This window comes from Falco naumanni, chromosome 7 (genome assembly GCF_017639655.2).
Source record: "Falco naumanni isolate bFalNau1 chromosome 7, bFalNau1.pat, whole genome shotgun sequence".
Taxonomy (NCBI): Eukaryota; Metazoa; Chordata; class Aves; order Falconiformes; family Falconidae; genus Falco; species Falco naumanni.
In genome coordinates this window covers 53,173,556-53,186,371 of record NC_054060.1, presented here as the reverse complement: position 1 = coordinate 53,186,371, position 12,816 = coordinate 53,173,556, and the positions used below count along the sequence as shown (strand labels likewise).

The 12,816-nt window shown below is 40.6% G+C and overlaps 1 protein-coding gene across 7 annotated transcripts in view; it reads left to right on the top strand.

The window, feature by feature from the left end:
• ZFYVE26 (zinc finger FYVE-type containing 26) overlaps positions 1-12,816 on the top strand; it is a 53,178-nt gene that overhangs the window by 37,159 nt on the left and 3,203 nt on the right. For 3 of the 7 annotated variants that reach the window (XM_040600475.1, XM_040600474.1, XM_040600481.1), the window contains 11 exons: positions 1,838-1,959; positions 2,051-2,271; positions 2,881-3,028; positions 4,133-4,342; positions 5,194-5,409; positions 7,052-7,249; positions 7,584-7,786; positions 8,668-8,809; positions 9,353-9,412; positions 10,961-11,143; positions 12,532-12,576. In XM_040600475.1, coding sequence (XP_040456409.1) covers positions 1,838-1,959; positions 2,051-2,271; positions 2,881-3,028; positions 4,133-4,342; positions 5,194-5,409; positions 7,052-7,249; positions 7,584-7,786; positions 8,668-8,809; positions 9,353-9,412; positions 10,961-11,143; positions 12,532-12,576 — 1,748 coding nt within the window. The other 4 variants (XM_040600477.1, XM_040600478.1, XM_040600480.1 and 1 more) reach the window with 4 other exon arrangements.

Below are 12,816 nucleotides of genomic sequence, written 5' to 3'. Positions count from 1 at the left end.
TTGAGTATTCCAAACTTCTGTGAATGGAAATTGAAATTTAGCAAAGATGTCTGAGCCAATATTGAATACACTGGATGGGAATTAAAAGAAGGAACTGGAAAACAACAGTCGGAGAATACACTTTTCTCACTGACTGTTTCTAGTATGCAGCTGTAGTGTGAGTAGCAATACATTAGCCCACCACAGAGCTGTGCTGAGTGATCCTCTTTTTACAAACCAAGATAGTGCAACTCTGAATACCACTGCAGTGTGCTGTCGTGTTTGATACCCTGTGCGGGCTGGGGGTAGCGCAGAATGTTGCCCCTGTCATCTGTCTGGTTGTGTCCTGAGTTCTGTCTCCTTTGATGGTTTCTCCTTTGATGGTTCTGTGAATATGGACTAGTAATTTTGGTGCCTCAGTTTCCACATTTAATACCATAATATTTCAGGAATAGTAGAATAATAACAAAAAAATTTAGTTGACATTTCTTTTTCGCTGTAATTTTTCCTCAGACAGTTTTTACTGTTTGTTGCTTAGTCTTGTGTTTGAGGTGATTCTGCAAAATTTTCCCTACAGGGATGTGAAATTCTGGCAGACCAAAACATACTTATTTTAAGTGCTTATAGCAGTAATGTGGAACATGGTGCAAAAACCTGCATTTGTGCTACAAAAAAAAAGAGAATATTTTTCCTTACTTGTCCCTTTTAAAGTATGATGGGCTAGTATGACTGCTACCTTTGTTACAAGACTGAAATAGCTGAAATGCGGTTTCTGAGCTGCTACTTCTAGTTACATCTTCCTCTTTGGCTGCAGCATTGCTGCACATCACTGGGCCCATGTGATTCAATCAGCAGGAGTGAGTAAGAACAGTATGATGGTCCTCAGATTTAAAAAGGAAGTTGGTTTATTCTGCTTTTCGAACTTATCTGATGAGACTGTGAAGAAGGCTTATCAAATATCTTTAAGCCTGGTTTATGATAATTATTCCAGTTTCCAATTTCAATTTAGAAACGGAGAGGGGTTTTGTTGTGTGTTTTTTTTTTTAACTCGGCCTACATGGAGTTACTCAATACTTAAGAGTCCTCCTCTGAAATCTAGAACAGTAAATTTTGAGGGAAAAGAGTAGCAAATTAGCATTATTCTCCATTTCATAGCATTGTGAGATTGGCCATTGTTCTTCTGCCAGGAACCACAATCACAAACTTGAGCATCAGAGGGCTTGTGCATTTTCAGCTGCACTCAGGTGACAGACAATACTTGATCTGTAGCAATTCTGGATTACTTATTTCAAAATATTGTTTTATATGGGAACTTAATGTAAGGAGTTAGCTCATCTTCTCACAGTCTTTTGTCTTAAAGCTGCTGGACTATTATGTTCTAATAACTTGAATTCTAAAAAGAAGAATGAAGCAGTTAAGTCAATTTACCCTTTATTTTACAACTGATTCTTCAGTTTCCCTTTTTACCTATAACCCACGGGTCTCATATTTCCACTTCTCCTGCTCAGAAGTCATTAATAACTTGCCTGAGGCAAGGCTAAAGAGAGGGGAGGTTGCTATGCTTGATGTGCAGTAGGGTAAGAGTTCAGTAATCATTTGAAGACATTGCTGGAGCCAGTTTTTGGTGACAGGATATTGGTAACAGTAAGTTTAGGTACAATTTGGCAGCCTGCTGAGGAATGGAAGTGTTTTTGTAATCTGTGTGCTGGACATGTGATGCTGGCAGGAAATGGCATCATGAGAGGATTACAGGTGACTGTTTTACAGGAGTATGGGAATACTCTGCATTATGTGTCCTTTGTCAGGTTCATTGCTTCTTGTACGATGATTCTACCTGGTGTTTTCTTTCTGGCTGCAGAAACTTCTAATAATGAATATTCCACAGTGGTGCGAATACCCAAGGCAACTGAACTTGAATGGATTTTTTCCCTGAATGAAGAGGAGAATGAAATTGTACGCAGTGAATTTTATTATGAACAGGTAAGGTCTGGAGAAAGAGAGTCCAGTTCCCTGTTCCCTGGAGAAAACTACCTCGATACCCATGTTTGTCTGTCTTTCCTCAAATTATCAGGCTCCCAGCTCTTCCTTGTGTATTGCCATCCTTAGCCTGCACAGTGACAGTATAGTGTGTGGCCACCAACTGATAGAGCACTGCTGCAAGTTGTCTCAAGGGCTCACTAATCCTGAGGTGGATGCTGGTCTCCTTATGGACATCATGAAACAATTGCTCTTCAGTGCCAAAATGATGTTTGTTAAAGCTGGAAGAAGCCAGGATCTAGCTCTCTGTGATAGGTGATGTATCATTACGTTCACTAGGATGTACTGAGGTATTGTTGAGACTATTACCCTTTTTTACTGGAGAGTAGAGGGTTGTTTTGTGATTGTACTGTGGACATTTTAAACAAGATAAATTAGTAATGTAAGAGTTCAAATAGTAGAAGTTCAAGTAGTGTGACTACATAATAATTACGGAGAAAATTCTCAGAGTAGGGAGAAATAACTCACAAAGAATGGGGTAAATGTTTTACTTCTGATACTGTGTATCTGCTTTCAGTCTGTATTTCAATATAGGATTTAAAACCTGCACTTCCTGAGAATAAGCTCAAGTTTTGTCTTGCAGAGCTTGAGGTGGCAGGTGTAGTATACTAAATTTCAGATGTGTTGCTTTGATTTGGGAGCATACAGCTGGTGTCTGCAATCAGCATCTGCCAGCATTCCACTGAACATAGGAAAAAATCCAATAAAAAAAATGGTCTGAATACGATGGTATGATGGATAGAGAAACCTGGTATACTGGTGATTAGGAACCACTGTTCTAAGAGTTGTCTCGGACATAAAGTTGTTTCAGTCTGTGATAACAGTGAAAGTGTATGGATATTTAACCTCTTTGTTTTCTTCTAGTTACATCAGCAAAGTGGATGTGTTGAATATTTTGGTTACTGCTGCCTACCGTCCAATACCATCTTTGGATCAGATTCTTCTCCCTGCAGCAGTAACAAGATTAAGAAATCGGCTTCTGGAAGCAGAGTACTACCAGCTAGCTATAGAGGTAACGGCAATGGAGCGATGTCAGTGTTAGTAATGCTTCTGTAGTGACTTCTTGTTTTTCTCCCTCCTGAGTTCAGGTGGATGTGACTTGTGAAATGGAAAATATTTAAACACTTACAAACTGAGATTAAGTTTTTAAACAAGTAAGAAATAATTTTCTGAACACTGGAAAAAAATTCTGAGAAGGAAAAGTCCTGCTGTGGAGCAGGTTGCTGAAGGGAATGGTAGGGACCTTGTTTCCCAGTACAATTAAGATTGGAATGGATTAACTGCAAGAAAGTCATTAAATGGAGGAATCTTGCATCCAGTAAAACGTGTTGAGGCATCCTTTGTGGCAGGACTTTTTCTGAAGCATGTATGTTTGATTTCATTTGTCTGCAATGCGACAGCAGACATTAGTAAGGTACTTTCCCAAGCGTTTACTTGGAAATCAGCAATGGTGGGAAATCTGTCAGAGCTCATCTGATATGGTTTATCATCTTCTGTCTTCCTCCTGCTTACAGGATTTTGTAAGCCTCTGCTTTATGGTATTACAGTTTAAGAGCAGGATTATGATACTACAAACAGGATTAGGATTTATAAGGGGTAATAAACAGCAGGAATAGATAACCTATTTGAATAAAAATGGTTCATGTTTAAAGGCAGCTGGTCTACTAAAGAAAATTGGGAATTAATTTGATCAGCAAAGTTATGTGAAATAAAAAATTTCCTGGTAGTTTGTGAAGCATCTTCTCTTGTTTTTTTTTTTGTTTTTTTTTTTAACCACAAAACTGCTGAGTGCTGCTCTGTAGAAGTCATCTGCTTTTCTAAAGCAGATGTGAACATGTCCTGAGTTTTAAAACTGCTGAACTGAAATAGTTGCTTAAACTTGTACAATAAAAATATACTTCCACATTTGGAGATTGTGGGTGTTTTGGTAGTTGGTATTTTGTTCCAGTAATATGGAAATAATCAGCACCAGGGGGGTGTTTGTTTTATTTTGTTTTTAATGGGAAATGTGCTCTAGGAAGTGAAAGGTCATAATCACAGACTGTGTGGTAAGCCAGTTTTCCTCTTATCTGTACTGGGACTGTGTGGCGGTATTAACAAACAATTTTGAATTCAGGTTTCTACAAAATCTGGGTTGGATCCAGGTGGAGCATGGCATGCCTGGGGCATGGCTTGCCTTAAAGCTGGAAACTTAAGTTCAGCAAGAGAGAAGTTTAACCGATGTTTAAAGCCACCTATGGATCTAAACCAGCTGAACCATGGTTCAAGGCTGGTCCAGGATGTGATACAGTACCTGGAGTCCACAGTGAAGCCCATACTCATTGCGGTAAGAGTCTTCGGTTCTGTCTGCTCTGAGGAGCTGTAGCAAAGCCAAGTAATTATGTGTTAGTACATATAGCAATGCATGTTACAATATCAGGTGTTAGGATTTTTTTTCCTTCTGTTGTCATTATTGCATATTGCAAACTGAATATTGTTGAGAAATTTATTAACTATTTCATCACGGTGAGTTGGTGGCTGAGAACCTGATCATAGGATTTTATAGTAACTTGAGGCATACTTAGCAGAGGGGAAAGAAGCTGTACTTGTTAACATGTTACTAATAGTCTGAAGAAACTAAACTCAATCCCAACAATATGTTGTGATGCTGCAGTGATGCCATTTTTCTGCTGGAACTCTGATAATTTGAACAATTCCGAGGAGAATTTACAAATACTGCTCCACTCTTCTTTCCTTGTCAGAAAACACTGTTACATGGTTTGCGATTACCTCTGGAAGTTCTGATTAGTAACAAAACCCCACTTTTAGTACTAAGTAACTGCAGAATCTTAATGATGAAAGACCTCTTAGTAGTACATATTTTGGGAGAATAAAAAAGCCTGTTTGAACTAGGTTATTGAAGTAGCTGTTGACAGTGGAATTGTGTTTAAATCAGCTTCCTGTCTGTCCTTGGAAACAGCCATGCTATCTACAGCAACATTCAGCACCTCTGTTGATAGCAGTGTTCCAGTCTAGTGTTTATGAAAAAGCCTTACCGGCTTGTCACCCCTTTAAAGTGATATCTATTTTAAAACCAACGATAACAGCAGTGCTTCAGGGCTGAGTGGCAAGATCTAACTGAAAAGAAAGTTATCCTCTTGCACATCACCTGTCATCGATTCTCTGTGTTAATGGCAGGATGATGATTACTTTGCCACGCTGAGGGAACTTGAAGCAACACTGAGAACGAGAAGTCTGTCTCTGGAGATGATGTGTGAGGGGAAGATTCAACACAACAGCTACTATCAGGAGTGCTTGTTCTATTTACATAGTTATGGCACTAATCTGGCAATAATAAGCTTTTACATGAGGCACGACTGTATGAGAGAAGCACTGCTTCACTTGTTGAATAAGGTGAGTAATTTCATATGCTGTAACTAAACTGAAATTTGAAAAGTGGCTAAGACAACTTCAAGGCCAGTCTGAGATGGTAATGAGCATCATGCAGCATTTTCGGTGTTTTTCTGCACAGTTTTCTGAGGTTCTAAATGTTGTTATACAAAGTGTTCAGTGTCTGACAAGAATTCAGTGACATGAAAAAATAACTTTTGATCTTTACATCTTGTTTAATCTTCCTTCCCCATTGTACTGAACCAGTGGCTTCTAGAGAGGAGAAATTACCTCAGCAGGGTTTTCACTAATTCGTTAAGGGTGCTTCTTAGGAGATGTGAATCTATTACATCTCACCAACCTGAAAGCTGATAGGTGGGGGCAGCAGGGGGTTGGTTGTTTTCTGAGTTTCTGTGCTTGTTTGATGTACTGATTATTTTTGTTATTATTTGAAATAATTCTTATTGCATACATACAACTTGATACACCAAATTCCATTATCGTCAGTCTTTATTAATAGCTTTATTAATAGAAAATTAAGTTGTCCTATCAGCTCTGCTTTCTCGTTGTATGATCAGTGATTCTAAGCTCACGTACTCATCTGCATATTAAATTTGCTTTTCAAGTGTGTCCTCTATATCAGTTTAAATTTGCCTTTAAAGAAAAGTTGTATATTTTTGCAATGTTGGTGAAATAATTCCACTAGTGAAGTAGCAGACTTGGAACAATACTCTAGACATACAATTTGATATGGAAGTTTTGGACAAGGAAACTGGTAGTGATCATGCAGACTAGAGAGGAAGGTTTGTTACCTTAAAGCTGTAACATGCGAGGCTTCTGATCAAACATTTTGCAGTTGATTGGTTGAAGTATTTTATGGGTACAGGCTTTGTAGCTTGTTATTTATTGAAAAGTAATTTCATGTCTTTAAAACATTTTTGCAGGCCATGTTATCACACATGCTTCTTTCCGTAGTAACATTAGTATGTGAGGCTGCGTTCGTGAGACCACAGTCCCGGAGGTCAAGGAAGTAAATATTCCCCTCAACTCACTACTTGTGTGGTTTCGTCTGAACTCCTGTGTCCAGTTTTGGGTTCCCTAGTGAAAAACAGACATTGTCAAAGTGGAGCAAGTCTAGTGGAAGGCTACCAAAGTGGCTAGGGGCCTGAAGCACATGATACATGAGGAGAGTGATAGAGCTAAGTTTTTCCAGCGTGAAGAAGAAAAGACAAAAGGAGATCTATGTGCTGTTTTCAGCTACCAAGCGGATGATTATAGGGAAGATAGAGCCAGACCGATCTCACGTGCGCACAGTAAAAGGGTAAGAGATAGTGGATGCAATTTGGAGCAAGGAAAATTCCAACTGGATATAAGGAAAAGTGTTTGTAGTGAGGTTATATAGACAAGGGAACTGGGCCCCAGAGAGGCTATTGAATCGCCCTACTTCATCATGCTCAGAACTTGACTGAACAGGCCCAGAGCAGTGTGACCTAACCTGAAAGCTATTCTTTGAGCGAGGTTTTGAACCAAGTGACCCCCAGAGGTCCCTTCCAATCTGAATTATTATTTTATGATCTCTGTCACTTAGTACTCCTTTATGTTATATAAGGAAAATCGATAAGCCACAGTGGCTTTTCTTCAGGCCACCTTTCTGATGTTTGTGTAGGAATCCCCACCAGAAGTGTTCATTGAAGGGATCTTTGTTCCAAGTTATGAAAGTGGAAAACTGCATATGTTGGAGAACTTGCTGGAAACCATTGACCCAGGATTGGAGAGCTGGGGAGTCTACTTGATTGCAGCCTGCAAATACTTGCAGAGAAAGAACTACTACCATATTCTGTATGAGCTGCAACAGTTCATGAAGGTAAGATGTAAGATGAGGGTCAGTGCCATTTCTTTCAGTGAAATGTTGAATACTGTGAGACTTTTGGTTATTTACTTTGGTGTAAGTCTGCATGATGGACAAGTGTATTTTTGCTACTTCCCAATCCCAAAAAACAGGTAGGAAGGCCAGGCCTGAGCCTAACTGAAGCTGACCTGCCTTGTATTTGTCACGATCTGGTGCATTGCAGTAGCTTTACTGTTTTAAAGAAAACACAGCATTGCCTGCTTTGTGTGAGTGCTTCAGTACAGACAACGATTAGTGAAGGTGGTGTACTTGGTCCATCTTAGTGTTCGGTATATTTTTTTCTTTCTAGGATCATGTTCGTGCTGCCATGACCTGCATTAGATTTTTCACTCATGGAGCAAAGTCTTACACTGAACTGGGAGGCAAACAGGCATGGCTTCTGAAGATCAAGGACCATCTCAAGGTGTATCTGCAGGAGGTCTCAAGAACTTCAGGAAGGAAAAAAATAGCGTTCACTTTTCGAAAGAAAATGTCTGCTACAGATGTGTCAAGGTATCTATAAACAAGAAACAAAGTTGTAGGAAAGGGAAAATTGAAGCTTTTATCTCCACACCGTCCGTCCCCCCCCAGTGGTTGTGTTTAAGTTGGCTTTAGCTAACACATGCAGGCTGTGCTTGACCAAAATCTGACTTTTATGTAGTTGCAAGTATAGGATTCCCATCACCTTTTCCCCCAATAATCCAATCCAGGAGATGAGGAATTGTTTCTACAAAAAATACCAGTCGATGTATCATCTACCATTCCTTAATTTAAAAAACAAACAGAAACCCTACAGTGCCTAGACAGTGTTATATCAATCCACAAGTTTTCTTGGTTTTACGCTTACTTTCCTCTCCAGAAAGCAGGCAGCTTTGTAGTAGTTAGCTGCCTACCAGCGTTAACTCACAGTGTTCAACTATGTACAACTTATAGGTGCCAGACCAACTGAATCCCTGTATTCAAAAGTTGAAGTGTAAATTGAGCCAGATCCCTCTTGTACTTGGGTTTCTATATCTTGGTTTTCTTAGGGGTTTTTTTCTTGCTTTTTTTTAGGCTAGACTCTAACTTAAAGGTGGGAGGGGGAGTGTGTATGATGAGGTGGAAAAGAGGGAGTAGATACTTATTTAGGATCCAGGTACTCTCAAAGGCACACTTTGAAATAATGTGAACAAGTGGTCACCTTCAGCTTGTGACATGTTAAGTGCACAGATCTGGAAAGTATCTCATTGCCACAGACTTGGCTACACAAAAGACAGTCAAAAAGTAACTGCAATAATTACTGTTTGGAAATAATGTCTTATTTTGAAGTATGTTCAAGAAATTAGTAAGTTCACACAAGTAATAGTTGACACTTTCTCTATTTCAAAGTAAGTCAGATTTTTTCCTCTATCTAGGCACATCAATACAGTTGATCTGCAGATGGAAGTAACAAAGTTCCTGCATCGATGTGAGAGCTCAGGAACCTCTCAAATGACAGGTTCCTCCTTGCCCACACTCTTTGGAAACAATAACATGAAAATGGATGTTGCTTGCAAGGTACTTATTGCTATTTCAAACACAGGTCTATTTTTAGTCGACAATACTAACTTGGTATATAGGTTGAAACATTTGGTGGTTGGAGCAGCCTCTTGTATTTTTCGTGGTCAGGTTACTTGTTTGTATGCAACCTACCGTTTATGAAAAATTCATGTTTTTCCTCAAAGTAGCAGAGGACACATGAGAACTAGGAGCTCCTCTCCCCAAAGTTCAAACCTCCAGAAGCAGAGGATCCCAAATTCAAATAGTAATGTGCCTTTTGATTGTACATTCTATTGTGTTTTGAAGCAAGGCAAATAATGCTATTATTCTGACCCTTCTTAACTTCAGCTTGGCTCCATCTGTAATTTGCCCGATGTCCCGCAGGGAATCAGTGTGTGACAATAGACCCTATATTTGCTGTACTTGTTGGGGTGGTGCTGTTTTCTGTTGAAGTAATGCATTGTCTTTTTGCCTTTAGGCAAAATCTGGAAATGCATTATTATTTATTTGTAATGAAAAAGGAATATGCATCCCCAAACTTGTCTATGCCTCTCTTTTCAGGTCATGTTGGAAGGCAAAAACATTGAGGAAGGTTTCGGGATTGCATTTAGAGTCCTTCAGGTATGGGAAAAACGTGATATAACAAGCACTACTATTACAAAAGTAAATCCTGCCAGCAGTACTTGTTGAAGCAATTGTTTAAGCAGTGCAGCTTGCAGTTGCCTCTTGTGTGGGACAGAGGATATAGCAGGGCCACTGCTGAACAGAGGTAGGCACACTGAAGTATTTGTGGATACTGCAGGCCCTGCCCCTTGCTTCACATCAGGATTTGCAAGGCAGAATGCCTGTTTGTAATGAGATGGAGAGCTTTAGAAAAATAGCACTACTGAGGAGCAACAGCAGCCACTACTCCCCAGTAAAAATGGAGCCGCGAGTCCAGCTGCCTAGCATCACTTCTGTTTCCTTACTTTTTTTCTTTTCTTGCCTTATTCATGGCAGGATCAGTCTGCAGCTTTTAACGTCTCTTCCTTCACATAGGAAGCATACAATGGTCAGCTGCCTCCTGTTTCTTGGGGTACAGAAAGGGTGGCTGCCAGCGGGGTGGCTGGAGGTGTTACCGAAATCTCGGAATGAAGAACTTATCGACACCAATGTGATGTAGATAAGCAGACACTTCTTTATTGACGGCCGGGTGCGTGAGCGAGTCCTCTCGCGATCAACGCACACCAGGTCCCAAAATCAGACACCATATATAGAACTTATTCATACATATTCATTAATTATTCATGCATAATCATAACATTTCCCGTAAATCATTTACATACTCCCCTCCTATATCCGATTCTGCGCAGTAAAGCTTAGAAAGGTCTAGAAATGGGTCTAGGGTACGATTTGGGTAGGTGGTATATGAGTCGGTGGTCGCGATCTCCCCCTGCCGGAATTACCTTTTACTAAAGTTCACAGTTTCTTGGCAGGCACCTACAAGCTGTTCCAGTCGACTCTCCCCAGTTCCCATTAATCTCATACTCTGACATTTCAATACACCTCTACATACAGAAGACTGGTTACGTACAAAGGAACCTTTCAACCCTAAAGTTATTACCTAAGTTTTCACAATAGTTCCAGGCCCTTCTTCTAGCCTTGGTACAAGACGTACAAAAGATCTCATAGCAGCTTTTACTGTGCAACTATAAGTTTCCTTTAAAAATTTTTCTTATTCTTCTATTTTTCAATTTTATAAAATGATTTTATAAAATCAATTAATCAATCAAATAAAGTCAATCAATCTTGACTTATTAACAAATCGATAACAGAGGAATATAGTGGGAGTTTAATAAGTGAGGGAGAGGTGGGCAGCAACCTAAAAAAGACCTTTTGCCAGAAGAAAGCAACCTGATTTTTTTTTGCCACCCCTGAAATAAGAGTCATCTTGTTCTTGAGCAAAATTAAGTTTTACCAATCTGATTATAGAAAACATCTAAGCCAGCTCTGAGCAATGGTGAACAGAAAATCAGAGCCTCCCAAAACGGCTTTGACTTTTGGGAGCATGTGGTTATATTTTGTCCTTAGGAGAGATGATGTCAGTTGTATAGACTCCCTGTGAGAAAGCCTGCTTATTTAAAAACTTGAACATTTAACGTGTTGCTCTGGTGTTCCAACTACCTTTAGGACTTCCAGATAGAGGCTACAGAAGTGTACAGCAAAGTGGCCAGGCAGCTGGTGAAGCAGCAGAAGTACAGTGAGATCCGGCAGCTCCTCAAGTGTGTCAATGAGTCGGGAGTTGCAGCAAAAAATGATGGGGATAACATTATCCTAAACTGTCTAAATGAGTTCAAGAACATTCCTGCTGAGGTAATTCTATCCTGCATTGTGTCCATTTTGAAGTAAAATGGGTATGCACAATACAGGCTACAAGACAACCATCCTGTGGTGCCTGTGCTACTCATTTAGTGAGTCCTTCATATCTTCTGACTCTGCCCTATATGCATTGTTTAAAGGTGGGAGTGTGTGGTTTGCCTTATGCAAGTTATTCTGAGAGGAAATGACGGGTAGCTGTAGCATGCTCCTACCCTGCTGTTGTGGTTTAACTCCAGCTGGCAACTAAGCACTACACAGCTGCTCACTCACTCCCCCGCCTCCCCTGGTGGGATGAGTAAAATCCGTGGGTTGAGATAAGAACTGTTTAATAACTTAAATAAATTTAAATATAATAATAACAACAACAGTAATTTTAGTGAAAATGAGGGAGGGAGGGAGGAATAAAATCCAAAAGGAAAAAAACCCAATGATGCACAATACAGCTGCTCACCACCTGTTGACTGTTGCCCAGCCAGTCCCTGAGCCAGCCATCCCAAGGCCCTGGCCCACTCCCCAGCTTATATGCTCAGCATGATGTTCTATGGTATGGAATATCCTTTGGCTAGCTTGGGTCATACATCCTGGCAGCGTCCCCTCCCAATTTCTCTTCTCACTGGCAGGGCCTAAGAAACTGACTTAGTGCAAACATTACTTAGCGACAACTAAAAGCATCAGTGTGTTACCAGCATTATTCTTGCACTAAATCCGAGACACAGCATTGTACCAGCTACCGAGAAGAAAATTAACTCTATCCCAGCTGAAGCCAGGACACTTGCATTTCCCAGATGAGTACCCGTGACAGGGAAAGAACCTTTGCTTCGCAGAATCCTGCCAAATGCTCCCGATTGGGGTGGGGGTGTTCCCTTCAGTGAGGCTTCCCTGGCTAACACAGATGACATGTGGAGGTGGAAACCACCTGCCTTCACAGGAAACAATTTTAAGATTCCCTTTGCTTACCACAGTGTCTTTTCCATCCCAGTGAAGGAAGGCGATGCTCTCTAAGAAGTTCTACTAATCAGGCCAGGGGATGTAGTCCACCCATTGGGTCAGGGTGGGCAGTGGGGGCCAGCTCCTGCTGGGGTGCAGAGAACCTACAAATTAATTTCATGCAATGTGAGCCATGCCCATGGGGGACTCCCAGGCTCATAGCATTTTCCAGGGCTACCCCACCAATATGGCAGGTGGGAGAAGCTGTAGTAAAGGGAAGAATTGGACTTTGTATTTTCTACATCTGCAGCACTTCCAGTTGGGACAATGTAACTACCTAGGTTTGATCTTAGCAGCCCTTCCTCTGTGCGGGGGTTTGGTCTCTGATGGGGTGAAGGTTCACAGACTATAGTCACTCTCTAAATGTGAACACCTTTTCCCTTCTTTGGATACAGGATCTCGATAATCTGATTCAGGATATGGACAGTGATGAAAACAAGGTAAGTAAAAGTACAGCAGAGGAACTTCTTTAGCAAGAGCTAATCAGCCCAGCCTTGGCCTGCAGCCTAAGTGCTCTCTTTCCCTATCTTCTCTCCTGTCCTCACTCAAGTCAAAGTTTTGAAGGCCACTTCCTAGACTGCAGAAATCACAGTGAATTCCTCAAGGCTGTGGTGCTTGTAACTGTAGAGCTGTGACACGAAGGTACTGGTTGATATACCCCTATTAGTTCAGTGGCAGTC